Genomic DNA, 14,496 nt, shown 5'->3' with positions numbered 1-14,496 from the left:
CAACCACTGATGCGATTTCTGTCAAATTCAGCTAGTCTGCATTTTCTAGAGTTGTAAATAAATGAAATCATACAGTGCTTAGTCTTGGCCGGGGGAGTCTGGTCTCTTTCTCCCGACATGATCATTCTGAGAGTCCCTACACTGCTGCGTCCGTCAGCAGTTCCTGCCCGCCACCGAGGAGTTTTCCACTGCAGGATATACTGTAATTCATTCATTCATCTACCTGGGGACAGATGTATAAATTGTCTCAATTTTTGGCTATGACAGATGGAGCAGCTGTGAACATTCTGGTACAAGTCTTCGTGTGAACATATATTTTCATTTCTCTTGGGTATACACCTAAGAGTGGGAATGCTGGGTCCTACGGTAAGTAAACACTTAACTTTTTTTGTTGTTGTTGTTTGTTTTTTTTTTTTTGAGACAGAGTCTCACTCTGTTGCCCAGGCTAGAGTGAGTGCCATGGCGTCAGCCTAGCTCACAGCAACCTCAAACTCCTGAGCTCAAGCGATCCTCCTGTCTCAGCCTCCCGAGTAGCTGGGACTACAGGCATACACCACCATGCCCGGCTAATTTTTTCTATATATATTTTTAGCTGTCCATATAATTTCTTTCTATTTTTAGTAGAGATGGGGTCTCGCTCTTGCTCAGGCTGGTCTCGAACTCCTGAGCTCAAACGATCCGCCCACCTCGGCCTCCCAGAGTGCTAGGATTACAGGCGTGAGCCACCACGCCCGGCCAACACTTAACTTTTTAAGACACTGCCCAACTGTTTTCCAAAGTGGTTGTTCCATTTTACATTCCTACCAGCGGAGTATGAGAGCTCCACTTTTCCCCGTCCTTGCTAACACGTGGAGTCGAGACTGGCTACACAATTCGCTGGGTCTGCGGCAAAATGAAAATGCCAGGCTCCTTGTTTGAAAATCATTAAGGATTTGAAGATGAAAACAGGAGGGCACGAAACAAGGTGCAGGGCCCTCCGTGCAGGGGCTCTGTCACCGCACAGGTCACAGGCCCGCGAAGCCAGCCCTGCGTGGCCCGCCAGTCTCTTTCTTTCAGCCACTCGGGCGGATGCGCAGCAATTCTCACTGTGGTGTAAGTCGCATTTCCCCCACGACTAATGACGCTGAGCATACTTACCTGTCTTCTGAGCATCTTCTTTGGTGAAGTATCTGGCCAAATTTTTTGCCCATTTTGTTATTGGGTTGTTTATTTTTTATTACTGAGTTTGAGACCTCTTTACATATTCTGGGTATGAGTCCTTTATCAGATGCAGGCTTTGCAAATATTTCCTGCCAGGCTGTGGCTATTTTCATGCTAACAGTGTCTTTGGAAGAACATAAGTTTAAAATCTTGATAAAATTCTACTTGTTCTTTCAGAAAATCATGGTGTTGTAGTTAAGACATCTTCGCCTAGCCAAAGATCACAAACATTTTCTATTTTCTTCTGGAAGTTTATAGTTTTACATTTGTATTTATGGCCCATTTTAAGTTAATTTTCGTATATGCATGAGGTGTGGAAATGAGTTTTTTTTTTTTTTTGATACATGAGTTGCCACACTTTCCAGCACAGTTTGTTGAAAAGACAATCCTTTTTCCACTGCATGGCCTTTGCTCATCTGTAACACATCAGTTTTCCATGCATGAATGAGTCTATTTCTTTTCTTTCTTTTTTTTTTTTTTTTGAGACAGAGTCTTGTTCTGCCGCCCAGGCTAGAGTGCCATGGCGTCAGCCTAGCTCACAGCAACCTCAAACTCTTGGCTCAAGCGATCCTCCTGCCTCAGCCTCCCGAGTAGCTGGGACAGCAGGCGCCACCACACCTGGCTAATTTTTTTTTCTATTTTTAGTAGAGACGGCGTCTCGCTCTTGCTCAGGCTGGTCCCGAACTCCTGAGCTCAAGCGATCCTCCCTCCTCGGCTTCCCAGAGTGCTGGGATTGCAGGAGTTAGCCACCGCGCCCGGCTGTGAGTCTATTTCTGAACTCTCTATTTCGTTCTATTGATCTGCTTGTCTGTCTTTATACCACTGTCTTGATTACCATAGCTTTATAAAAAATCTTGAAATTAAGTGGTATTAGTCCTCCAACTTTGTTCTTTTTTTTTTTTTTCCAGAGGACTTATTCTACATCATTTGTGTGTCCACACGAATATTAGAATCAGCTTGACAATTTCTACAAGAGAGAACACTTGGATTTTGACTGGGCTTGTGCTGAATCTGCAGATCAATTTGGTCAGAACTGATGTCTGAGTGTTTTTCTGACCTGCGAAGAAGATGCATCTTTCCCTTTGCTGAGGTCTCCTTTATTTTCACTCTGCAATGTTTACAGTTTTTATATACAGGTCTTTTGTAGTTTTGTCAGATGTACCTGTAAATATTTCTTTTTAAATGCTATCTTTTTTTTTTTTTTTTTTTCTTCAGTCAGAGGTCTAGGGCTTTATTACAAATGGAGTTGACTACTGGGCAGACCCCTCTCCAATCTTTCTTTTGTACCCTCTTCCCTCCCAACACATCCTTCCAGGGGAGGTCAGTAAGCCATTATGGAAGAGGAATCTGGGGAGAGTTGAAAAGGACCAATGCTTTCTCCAAAGTCCTCTGAAACAACCTCTGTAGTCCTTATGGCTCCAGCTGAGAATCTTCTGGTGAAAAAGGTAAGAACTTTAGCTCTCATCTTCAAGGTCCTTCCTGTCTACATCCTGGGGGGGGTTGTCTTCTTTTGCCGTTTGGGCTGTGCTTCACTAGTTCTGGCTGGCTTTGAAGGAGCTTCCACTTCCATGGCTGCCTTCTCTTTCTGGGCAATCTGGATCTGCTGGAGGAGTTTCCTGCGCTTCTTCCCCGAAAGAGTGATGTTGGCACGTGCACTGGACGCCCGCCTCTTGAGGTGGTGCCTCGTGATGAGCCCCTCGTCTACCACAGCCCCAACCACCTGGTGCTTCAGTCGCCGCTCCCGGTTCAACACCCGCCGGCGCTTGAACAGCTGCTTCTTCAGTTCCGTTCGGGGCCGGTTGATCTTGCCCCCAGGAGCCCCCATGGTCTCTCGGTATCATTTTTAATTTCAATTTCCAATCATTCATTGCCAGTGTATTCAAATAAAATTGATTTTTGTATGTTGGTCTTATATCCCAGTGGTCTCCAACCTTTTTGGCACCAGGGCTCGGTTTCACGGGGGATAATTTTTCCACGGACCAGGTGAGGGAGGAAAGGTTTTGGGATGTTTCAAGCGCATCACATTCATGGTGCAGTCAGACCTCTCTGCTAACGATAATCTGCATTTGCAGCCGCTCCCCAGCGCTGGCACCACGGCCTCAGCTCCACCCCAGACCGTCAGCATTGGACTCTCATCAGGAGCCGCAACCTAGGTCCCTCCCACACGCAGTTTACAGCTGGGCACGTGATTCTATGAGAATCTCATGCCACCAGTGGTATGACAAGGGGTGGAGCCCAGGCGGCGATGTGAGCGATGGCTTCCTCCAGAGCAAATGTTCCAGTGGAAGCTGCAGGTTCCATGAGTCCTGGGCCTGGGAGCTGGCACCGTGTCATTTCCACCACGTTCCATTCACCAAACCCTGCTGTATGTTTTCTCTTCATCTCATCAGCTCTTTGCTCTGTTTTCCTTTATGACTTCTTTTGCATTGAGTATTTTTTCATTCTTATTGCCTTTGTGGCCCATAAGCTATAACTTTTTGTTTTACTGTTTTAGTTATTTAGCTTTAGGGCGTGGTTTCTCAACCTGACATTTTGGGTTGGATAGTTCTTTGTGTGGGCAGCTGTCCTGTGCGGCGTAGGATACGTCACAATACCGTTGGTTTCTACCTTCCAGTGATACGACGCCACTTTCTGTGCAGCGTAGGAGCCGTACAGCATGCTCCGTCCTTCCGTCGCTTCCCCTCGGTCTCTGTGCTATTGTCATACGTGTTACTTACACACGTGTTATATGCCCCAATTTCATTATTGTTATTTTTGTTTAAACAGTCAATTACCTTTTAAAGACGTTTTAAAAAGAAAAAAAAAGTCACATATTCCCCACTTGGTTACCATGTCCAGATCTCTGAACATAATTTCATCTGGTATCATTTTTCTCCTGTCTAAAGTACATCTAACGTTTTTGCAGTAAGAGTCTGTTGCTGATTGATTCTTTCAGCTTTTGTGTATCTTAAAAAGTATTTCACTTTAAACCTATTTTTATTGTGATACACACACACAATTTGCCACTGTAACTCCTTTTCCCCTCGGGTCATTTCGCAGTGGGTGACACACGTTTGGGGAGACAAGATGCTCACACGGCGAAGCCCTGCCCTGGCCCAGGAACGATCTAAAAGCAAACCCGCTCCAGCCCCTGCACGGATGGGAGCCCGAGGCTCAAAGAGGGCCCAGAGCCAGGAGGCGGCAGGGTTGGCACCTGCGGGTCTGAGCGCCAGTCTGACCTCCCCTGGCACCCCCACAGCACGCCAGGCACTGTGCCCACCCCAGGCACTGTGCCCACAGGCTCTGCAGCCACCCTGGGGTTGCCATGGAGATGGGCCCTCTCCCCTCCCCCAGCCTGGCCAGGCCAGTCCCTTGGAGGACGAGGGCCAGGAAGCCTCCAGTGCCCTCTTCCCAGCCACCAGCAGCCGCCTGTCCCCCTGCCTGTCCCCAACAGCTGAGCATTCACATACGCGGCTTCCCCTGGTGCCTCCACCGCTGTGCCAGGGAGATGAGGGACCCTGTGTCCCACGGGCTCCGGGGGCCCCAGGCTCCAGGGAACAGGGAGCCCAGACTCGGTGAAACCCAGTGAGATGAAGGGAAAGGAGCCAAGCCGCACCCCGACGCGGGCCAGGTCAGAGCCGGGGCCAGGTGCCGGCACCCGGAGGTCAGCAGTCAGGAGCCCGAGACGGCAGCCCCCGCCTGGCCCCTCCCCGCCTGCCCTTCCGCCAGGGCTGCTCCCACGTGGGGCACGAGAGGGAGCCCACGGCCCCCTGCAAATTCCACACCACTTGTTGGCACGTGAGCTGCTCCCCACCCCTGGCCTGCCCGCTGGGCCGGGCGGGGGACAGAGGCGTCTGCCCCTCAGGACCGGCCCTGCCAGGCAGGCCTGTGGGAGACCTGCACTGCCTCTAACATCTGGGACTGCAGCAGGGACAAAGGCCTCAGAGAGGAGCACAGACCCACCCCGTCACACACAGGACGGCGGCAGAGCCAGCTGGGACACAGGCCTCTGCAGCTGCAGGGCAGGGGGCTGGCAGGGTGGACCCTGGAGCTGTGACTCCGGGTGCTTCTGGCTCAGCCTCGTCCCCCAGCCCCCACGGCCCCGTCCCTGGAAGCGTGGAGATCGCTGGCCCACTGGGCCCACCGCACAGACCAGGGATGACGGCCAAGAGCCACTGCGCCGGCCTGCGTCTCACTCTCTTCCACACTCTTCTGGAATGGCTCATGGGAACGTAAGTTTGCACCTTTTATACCTGAGGGTCAGTTTGAATAGCTTTGCTTTCCTTGAGTATCTGAAATACAGGTTTTTCCCCCCGGTGTAAGTGTTGCTGTCAAAGCCTGGTGACAATCTGATTTTATTTCCTTTTTTATACTTTTGTCTAGGTGTCCAAAGACTTTTTTCCTTGGAGCCTTGTGGCTTTGCTGTAGTGCATCTGGGATTGGTTATTCCATATTTGTGTCCTCGGGTGGGTTGTGTTCTTCCCATGTGCGGTTTCACATCTTTTTTATTTAAGAACATCTTTTGCCTAATGATAGTTAAAAAAAGTTTTGTATTTTCTATTCTATTGTCTTCCTTAACAGAGGTTCCTGTTAATTGTATGTTGTATCTTCTTTACCTGGGTGAGCAATTTTTACTTTCTCCTGAATCTTTTAAAAAAATGTACCCTTTTTTTCCCTTTTTACCTTCTATTTCTGTCTTTTTTATTTAAGAGATGGAGTCTCGCTCTGTTGCCTGGGCTGGAGTGCAGTGGTGAGATCACAGCTCACTGCTTCCTCCAACTCCTGGGCTCGAGGGATCCTCCTGCCCCAGCCTCCCGAGTAGCTGGGACGATAGGCACTAACTTTTCTATATTTTGTGGAGACAGGGGTCTCACTATGCTGCCCAGGCTGGTCTCGAAGTCCTGAGCTAAAATGATCCTCCCTCCTTGGCCTCCCAAAGTGCTGGGAACACAGGTGTGAGCCACGGTGCCTGTCCCTATTTCAAATTTAGGATTATTCCTGTAGGGTGGGTCTTTTTCTTTTAACTTTATTTTGAGTTAATTCTAGACTTACAGAAAAATTACAGAAACAGTACAGAGAGTTTCCATATATCCCTCACCCAGTTTCCCCTGATGTTAAACATTGGTATGATATTATTCACTAAAGACCTTATTTGATTTTTTTCTTAATTTCTAAAAAACTATTAACCTTATTTTTAGAGCAGTTTTAGGTTCACTGAAAAACAAGAGGAAAGTGCAGAGATTTCCCGAGTGCTGCCCCCACCCAGCCTCCCCTGCTGTCACTGTCCCCTCAACCGCGGGGCGTTTGCTACAGCGCGTGAACCTCCGTTGACGCGTCGTCACCCGAGTCGGTAGTTTACACGAGGGTTCACGCGTGTGCCGTGCGTTCCGTGGGTTCTGACAATGCGTGATGGCCGCGCCACCTCTGCGTCCTCGTGCAGAGCGTCTGCGCTGCCCTGAGATCCCCTGGGTGCCGCCCGCCAGCCCCCCCTGTCCCAGCCCCGGCAACTGCTGATCGTTCCGCCGTCTCCACGTGTTGCCCTTGCCAGAGCGCACGGTGTGCAGCCTTTCCAGACCGGCGTCTGCGTTTATGGATTGGGGGTCCCCTGTGGAGCGAACTGCCCCTTCCTCCTCATGCCACCTTCGTCCATCCGGCGGCTCACTCAGCTGCTGTGGGCACGTTTGTAGGATAATCCGTTCTGTCCATGTTGTTGCTCCTGTGACCCGGCTTTGGCCACCGTGAGCTCCTTTCGGTTGGTCCCTGTGTCCTCTCGCCATGGCCCATGCTCTTCTGCTTACTTTCTGACCCCACGACATGGTCCAGGCTCATCTTTTATTTTCCCTGCCGTAGCCGTGCAGTCGGCCGTTTTTCTGAGGAACGCGGGTTCCTTTGGCCGGAGATGGTGTTTGGAAGCCGGGATCTGGGTGTGGGTTTGTGGCTAATCTCTGTCGTTAGCAGCTGTCTCTACCCCTTGCGTGTCCTGCAGATTGTGGTGTGTAGAGGCGGTTGCCGTGTTACTTGGTACGTAAATACCTAACTTTTAGCGTTAGGAAGTGTTCACGTTTGTCGTCACCCGGCCTCTGCTTGTCGGCCCGCAGTCCCCGCGTCATTGCCCTCAGCCTTTCCGAATCTCTTTGGTGAAGGCGAGTCTCTGTTCAGCATGTGGTTGTGTTTTGTTTTGAGCCACATTGAAAATCGTTTTCTTTTAATAGATGAGTTAAACCCGTTCACCTTCACTGAGGTGACGGACGTGCTTTGTCCAGACTCCCCGTGTTTTATTCCTGTGGGCATTTCTGTCTTCGCTGCGCTTCTCCTCCAGGCTGTGTCCTTTGCTGCTTAACTGAACTTCCTGTGGGCGCTCAGGGACGCTTCCCCGTGTCAGCGTGGCCACGTCCTCTCTCCACCTGGCCGTCGTAGCGTCATCTTTGAAAACCAACGGTTTGACGAGCACGGTCTCAGAGCTGGTTGTTCTGGGCTGGTTGTCCCAGGTGCCCACTGGGCCCTTCCCACGCGTGGACTTGGGTCTTTTTGTGTATTGGGGACGTTTTCTTGGATTGTGGTTCAAATACCCCTCTGCTCCATCGCACGGATTTTCTTCCTCGGGGACTCCGACGACACGAGAACGGTTCCCTCTTCGCCGCCGCCGCGCCCACTGTGCTTCCTCACGCTGTGCGCCCCTCACTGTCTGGTGTGTCCCCGCGGCCACCCTCCTCCCTGTGACCGTCCTCCCTGTGGCCGTCCCTTCCTGAGGTGACTGGGCTCTTCCTTCCCTTTCTGTCTTAAGTCAGGGTTCAGTAAACTCCAGTTTCATTTCCTTGTTTTAAGTTTTTGATTCAAGGTGACTCTCATATACTTAAATGCTGGTTTTAAGTACATTCTATTTTGTTGAAAGCACTGTCTTACAGTTTTCTTGTTCTTCAAGGGTGGATTTGTCACTGATACGTGTGGAATTTCATTTTCTGACAGTCCACAGCGGCTCCGACCCTCCTGTTCATTTTTGTGGTTTTTGGTGGTTTCCAGGATCCGTGGTTCCATGGCGCCCTCTCCTGGCGGCATTGCCAAGTGCAGGCCGTTGGGCAGGCTGCGCGGTGGCCCACGGGGAGGCTCTTGTCTGGCAGGACCCTGAACTGCCCCGTTTGCTTCTTTCCCTGCCGTCACCCACCGGCCAGGGGGCTCCCCGGGACACCCTTGCCCTCTGAGGACCCCTACCCGCCCCATGCCGCAGGTGCCTTCCCCGTGCTCTGACCTGCCTGCACACCTATCTGGGGTCTCTGGTCTTGGGACACTGCAGCCTTCCTGGCCGTGGTTCCCAATGACCTCAGCCCCCGCCCCCTCCTCTGTCTTTGCCACGTGGCCTTGCTGGGGGTGGCAGATCACACTCTGGGATGTGCCGATGCTCTTACTTGAGTTGCTGTGAAGTCCGGGCGTTCCCTGTCTTCCCCTTGTGCAGACGGCGTGATGTTCTCATGGGTCCGCCGTCCCTTCCGTTGTTTACAGTTGTTTTGGGGGAGATACCAGGACGCAGGTGGCTGGGCAGCATGCTGTCCTCGGCCTCCTGGACGTGAGGTGGAGCTCATATGTGAGGCTCTTGTTACTACCGCTCCTTACAGCCCCCTCTCGGTGGCCTGACACGTGTGTGTGGATCCCACGGACAGTAGGGTGGGAGAGGAGGGGTCTGGGCAGGTCTTGTGCTGTCACAGCTGCGCGACACGCTGGTGCTGGCTGCCACTTTGACTGGAACTGCTTGCTGTCTGGCTGTGTGCTGGGGACAGGCAGAGCGGATTAGAAAGCCCCCCCACCCCCACCCCCACCCATTGCCACTTGCTGCTGTCCCAGGCCTGCTGCAGGCTCGGAGCTCTCAGCCCCCTGCCTGGGTGGGGCTCCTAGGTGGATCCATCCCCCGCCCCCGGGATTGGACGTTTCTCCTCCGAGACAGCCCGAGGCGCTGGCGGTGCTGGGGTCCGAGGTTCTGGGCCAGTCTGGGCGGGCGCCAGGGAGTGTGGCAGAGCCCGGAGCAGGGCCACCTCTGCCTGTGCGCGCAGCCCTGGGCCAGCGGGGATTCGGGCAGACGGTGACTCTTTCTGTCTGGGTTTTGCTCGGAGTGTTCGCAGCAGGTGGCATTTGTGCGGCACGCCCGGGTCCTAGGCTGGCCGCCTTCTATTTGCTCCTTTCCAGAGCCCTGGGACGGGGCAGGTTGGGGTCCAGAGTGCCATTTTCATGAGCCCTGACCCGGGTGCAGGTCAGCGTGTAGCGAAGGCGATGACGGTGAGGGAGACGTGGGTTCTTCTGCCCTTGGCCACGTTTCAAGCGGAAGGAGAGGTCTGGTCCGAAGCCAGTGAGCTCAGCCCCGAGGGGGGCGCCCGTGTTCTGATGATTCCGAAAACAAGTCCCAGAGAGGGGAGAGCAAGCCCTTCTCCAGCTCGGCCCTGGCCATGCTCCCTGTTCCCCAGAGGCCCGGCCGCGTGTGCGGGGGTGGTGCGTGGTCCAGACCGCCAGGTGCCTCGAGGGACGGCCGCTGCCAGGCGGTGTCATGGCGGCGGGGCCCCTTCTCCTCCTCGTTCCTTCTCACTGTTGCTGTCACCCCAGCCCTGGGAGGGGTCCCAGCTTGTCTCCAGCACAAAATGCTCCTTGAGGGCTGTTACGGAGACTGAAGAGGGAACTGCTAAGGAGACCTAAACAGTTCCTTCAAACAAGGAAAAGTGGCCACCAAAGTGACTCGGCGGCGGGCCTGAAGGAGGCACCTCAGTGGTGCCTCCCCCTTGACTCTCGCATGAGTAACTAAGGTCGGAGACACAGCAAGAAGCAGGCAGAGTCGCCCTGGGGCTGGAGACAGGAGAAGGGACACAGCAGGGCACGGCCAGGCCCAGGCCCCTGGCTGCAGGGCCGCCGGCTCGCAGGCCGGGCAGGACTCGCGACCTCCAGCGTCTCAGACCTTGAAGGAGAAATGCCGTAAAATGCTGTTGTAATCTTTGTACTTGAATATACACGAGCAACTTTAACATCAGAACACAGACACTTAGTTTTGCCGAACGGAACAACGAGAGCTGTCCGTTGGGAGTTCTGTAGTCTGTGCCCGGTGGGGTGACGTGATGGAGGTGAGGTGACACAAGGTCCTTAGGGGCCTCCGAACAGGAGTTGCCCCTTTTCCTCCTGCCCTCAGCCCACCTCCGAACACCACTAACACGACTGTCTCTTTCTTGTCACCAGGGGTCGGGCCCAGGCTCGGTGGTCCCAGGCGGCTCCGGCGTCGGAACCCCCAGACAGTTCACGTGACAAAGAATCACGCGGGTCAACCTCAGGGACCTCATATTCTGTTTAGAAAACGAGCGCGAGACAAGCCATTCACTGTTGCTCTACAAAGCATTCCTCAAGTGATGCGGGCGGCATGGCGTGTGACAGACGCCTGGGACGTTTTTATATATTTGCAGATTACGCCTTTTTGTAACAAGCAAATGGAATATTGTTTAAAAAACAGCCACCTCTTTACAATGGAACAGTTTTATATTCCTGTTTCTAAATCAACTCTTCAGTATGAAAGAAAATACGTTTCTGTAACCGGGAGAATACAAAGGCCTGTGGATACTCTTAGAGGACAATTAAATCCTAACTCATCTTTGATTGAGTGGCCTTCTTGCCAAACAAGCCATATAAAAAGACTGATGGATCGTTTAGCAAATAATTACCTGCCCTCTGTCAACGCGTAGCAGTTTCCACATTATTTGTGCATCTTGTTTTAGTTCTGTCTAACTTACTGTGTAGGTGTATGTCTGCAGTCGACGACCTCATTTCATTTATTTTATTTTTGTAAAGTCAGTTGGCAAAGCAAGCTGATTTTTAGACTATTTATCTCCCCCCGCCCCGGTTCAGAATCCTCGAGGAACACGCGAGTCACCGCAGCGCCGTCGCCTGGGAGCGCAGTCGCGTTTCCGCCGGGTAGAGGCCGAGCCCCGCGGGGCGGCTCCTCCTGAGTGTGTGTGGTCAGCACCTGTACAAACGCATTTTATTTGCTATAGTTTGTAAAGCTGTAAAGTTAAAGAGACGAGAACCTTTTCAGCATAAATATATTTTACTTGCACTGTGTTTTTTAGCTAAAAGTGAAAACTTAGATTAAATAAAATCAAAGTTGAGAAGAATCATCAAAGACTGTTTCTCAGTGTCAATCAAGTGTTGGAAAACGGTGTATTTTGTCAGTGACTGTACAAGCTCTTTGGCACAGGACGCAGATGGCTATGGAAACTATAATTATTTTGCTAAAAGACTGTATGCAAGCCCGGCCCGCTTTGCCGGGCCCAGGGCAAAGCCCCTTGTTTGTACCTATTTTTTTATGACAAATATACTAATTGGTTCTTTATATTTTCAGAGGTTATTGTATGAGATTGTCTATCAATAGTACTTTTATGACTGTAAATACTCTGCTCTCTCCGTGTGAATTCTCACCTTAGACTTTGATTCGCGCGTGCGAACTGAACTCTGATCAGTATTTTTATCAACACCCAGGAACTGTTACACCTTTTATTTTGTCTTTTAGGAAATCCCTGTCTTTCCATTTTTTCATGTAAATTTTGCACAGTTACTTGTTCATATGTAAATATTTTACTTTCAAAAATGAAGTTTTTAATTGCTATTGTTTTATATAGGATTGAAAGAAAATTAACTCCTTTATTAAAATCAAATTTATCTGTATTCGTTTTGCCTGTTTTTCCCAGTTTTCCCATTTTAGAGTCGCCCGAGGGGTCTGTTTGCAGCTGCCTGTTAGAATCGGCAACTAAAACACAGGCAGGGCCGTCCCTGGCGCTGAGCACACTGGTCCCCCGCGACCCAGGGCCTGGAAGCTGAGCTCGCGCCTTGCGCTCCCGCAGCCCGGCCCAGCCGGGACACAGGCGGAGGCGCTGTGTGCTCGCCGGGGTTGTCGTCCTGCAGATGAGCTGGGCGGGGCAGGGGGACCCAGAAACACACCTGGGTCCTGGCTTAGGTGACCAGATGGCCCCAGTCTGGACGCAGACCCCCATGGCGGCCCTGCCTGGTCTCTGGGTGCCTTAACGTTACGGGGCAGCCGTGGTGAATCCCGGCCCTGGTGGGGCGCGTGTCGGAGGCTGCTCGCTGCACGCCAACACCCGGCCTCCCAGAGCGGTCACCGGCGTGATCCGAGGCGGTTCCCACTTACCGCTTTCCCCCGAGCTGGTCCGGCTGCGCGGCGGTGTCGGTCGGTTCACAGGTTACGCTGGACGCGCTGCCCGTCCGGGGCTGTTACGCCGGAATCCCGGGGCTGCCGGAGCGGAGGACCACGGGCCGGGCCGGGCCTCGAGCCACAGAGCTTCACACCGCGGCCCAGGGCGTCGGCGGCCGGTTCCCCCGGAGTCGGAGGGGCTCTGCCCTCCCGGCCTCCGCTGGTCGCCGGCGTCCTCGGGGATCTTGGCCCGTAGAAGCGGCTCCCCGGCCTCTGCCTTCGCCCTACGCGGTGTCCTCCCTGCGTCTGTCTGTGTCCAGGTTTCCCGGGTTCGCAGGACACCGGTCACGCTGGACTCGGGCCCCCAAACGGGCTCACTGTGACTCCGCCCCGTCTCCAAATAAAGTCAATTCGGAGCTGCGGCGGGTGAGGACGCGGCTCAGCCCACGGCGCGGGGCGGACGCTCCTGCCCTCCCGGCGGGCCACGCCCACGGCGACGTACTGATTAGGTTCCCACCGTGGCGGATGCTTTTACTGAGTTCTTGGCCCGATACAAACCGGCTGGATCAGTAGAGGACAGTCGGGCTTGGACTCCGCGAGCGGGACCGACGCCATTTCCGCTGTTCTCCCGCCGCTGGGTCCCGCGAGTCTGCGCGGGGCGGTCACGTCAGGCACAGGGTCTCGCGAGAGCACGAGGTGCCGGCCCCCCCCCAACAGCGAGCCTGCGCATGCGCGGTTCGCGGGTTTGCGCGTGTGTTCTGTGCGCGTGTGTTCTGTGCGCGAGCGCCTCCGTGGCTGGTTAGTGTCGCACGTGCCACGTTACTAGTTGCCCTCGGTCCGGTTCGGATATTTGACAAGGACGTCTGTTCTCACCGCTCCGCCACCCCCAGCGTACTGGCGGTTCCAGTCACAAAAAATAGAAAAGAAAAAGAAATAAGCATCGAGTTTAGGGCGGAAGAAGGTGAACCAGAACTCAGAGGTGCCAGGGTCGTGCGCAGCAGAAAAGCCACACGACTGCGGTCGCCTTGCTGAGGGTCACATGGCAGGGTCCTCTGTAGGTACAAATCTAGCAACAGTCACAAAATGTAAAACGCACCGTGAGCAACGGCAGCAAGAGCAGGAACACCGAGGGATGCATTTTGGGAAGACGTGAAGGTCCTCACGCTGGAATTGGAGAAAGCAAAGAGGACCTGAGTGGGAACGAGACCACGTTCACGGAGCGGGGGACTCGACTCAGTGTCGCCAAGGGGGTGGATCTGTCCAAGTTCATAGATCTGGTGCGGCCTCAATCAAAATCCCGGCAGGTTTTTCATAGAAATGGACAAACTGATTCCGAAAATGTATATGGGAACGCAGGGGACCCAAAATAGCCAAGACAATCCGGCACGGAACGGGAGCGCGGTGTTGGCGCGAAGACCAGCACGTCAGTGGGACAGAACAGTCCAGACGGAGCCACGCGTCACGTCACCGGGTTTTTGACAAAGGCCCGTGCGGTTCCCTGGAGAGAGGAAGGCAGCCGTGGGGACGCGAGCCTGGGGGCTGTCTTCGCGCCACGTGCAGCCGTCATCTGGAGGCGGCTCCTAGGCCGGGCAGTGACAGCTGAGCCCACAGAGCACGCGAGGACACGTCGGAGACGAGCTTCGTGAGCGGAGCGGGCAAGGGTTTCCAAGGTCGCAGGCGGCACAGGTCGTGGAGGAGACGCGGATGAATTGGGCTGCGGAGCTGCGGATCCCGCTAGTGGCGATCGCGGTGTTGGCAGCAGCCGCGGCGGAGCCTTTCGCGTCTCGACCGTCGCGTGTGGCCTATGTGTTGCGGGGAAGGTTCTGGGGGCTTCTTCAGACTGGCTCGTTCTTAACATTTTGTTTCCTCAATATATGATTCAAATTTAGTGAATTTAGGGGAGGGAGGTCTGCACCCAGTGGACGGCCTTTCCCAGTCTCCAGTCTCGGTGTGAGCTGGGGGTGGAGGTCGAGGCACAGCAGGCGTTGCTCAGCCCCGCTGCCCTCGGAGCTGGAGAAGCAGGAAGCCGGCAGGGAAGTAGCCTGGTCGCTTGCCGGAGCCCCCAGATGTGACCGGCCCTCTGCAGTTCTCTGTCACTGGGGGCCCCCGGATGCCACCAGCTCCAGGAAGCCCTCTGCCTCCCCCCTGAC

At 53.8% G+C, this 14,496-nt stretch overlaps 1 protein-coding gene across 1 annotated transcript; it reads right to left on the bottom strand.

Moving 5' to 3' along the window:
* Positions 1-2,415: 2,415 nt before the first annotated feature.
* On the bottom strand, positions 2,416-3,053 carry C20H11orf98 (chromosome 20 C11orf98 homolog). Its single transcript, XM_069496202.1, has one exon. The coding sequence runs from the start codon at positions 3,023-3,025 to the stop codon at positions 2,684-2,686; it is 342 nt and encodes a 113-aa protein (XP_069352303.1). The 5' UTR covers positions 3,026-3,053; the 3' UTR covers positions 2,416-2,683.
* Positions 3,054-14,496: the final 11,443 nt, after the last annotated feature.

This window comes from Eulemur rufifrons, chromosome 20, assembly GCF_041146395.1.
Source record: "Eulemur rufifrons isolate Redbay chromosome 20, OSU_ERuf_1, whole genome shotgun sequence".
Lineage (NCBI taxonomy): Eukaryota > Metazoa > Chordata > Mammalia > Primates > Lemuridae > Eulemur > Eulemur rufifrons.
The sequence above is the reverse complement of the archived record's forward strand: the minus strand, read 5'-3'. Positions and strand labels throughout refer to the sequence as shown.

Excerpts from the sequence above, each read along its gene's own strand:
- C20H11orf98 (XM_069496202.1), bottom strand. The coding sequence starts at position 3,025 with ATGGGGGCTCCTGGGGGCAAGATCAACCGGCCCCGAACGGAACTGAAG.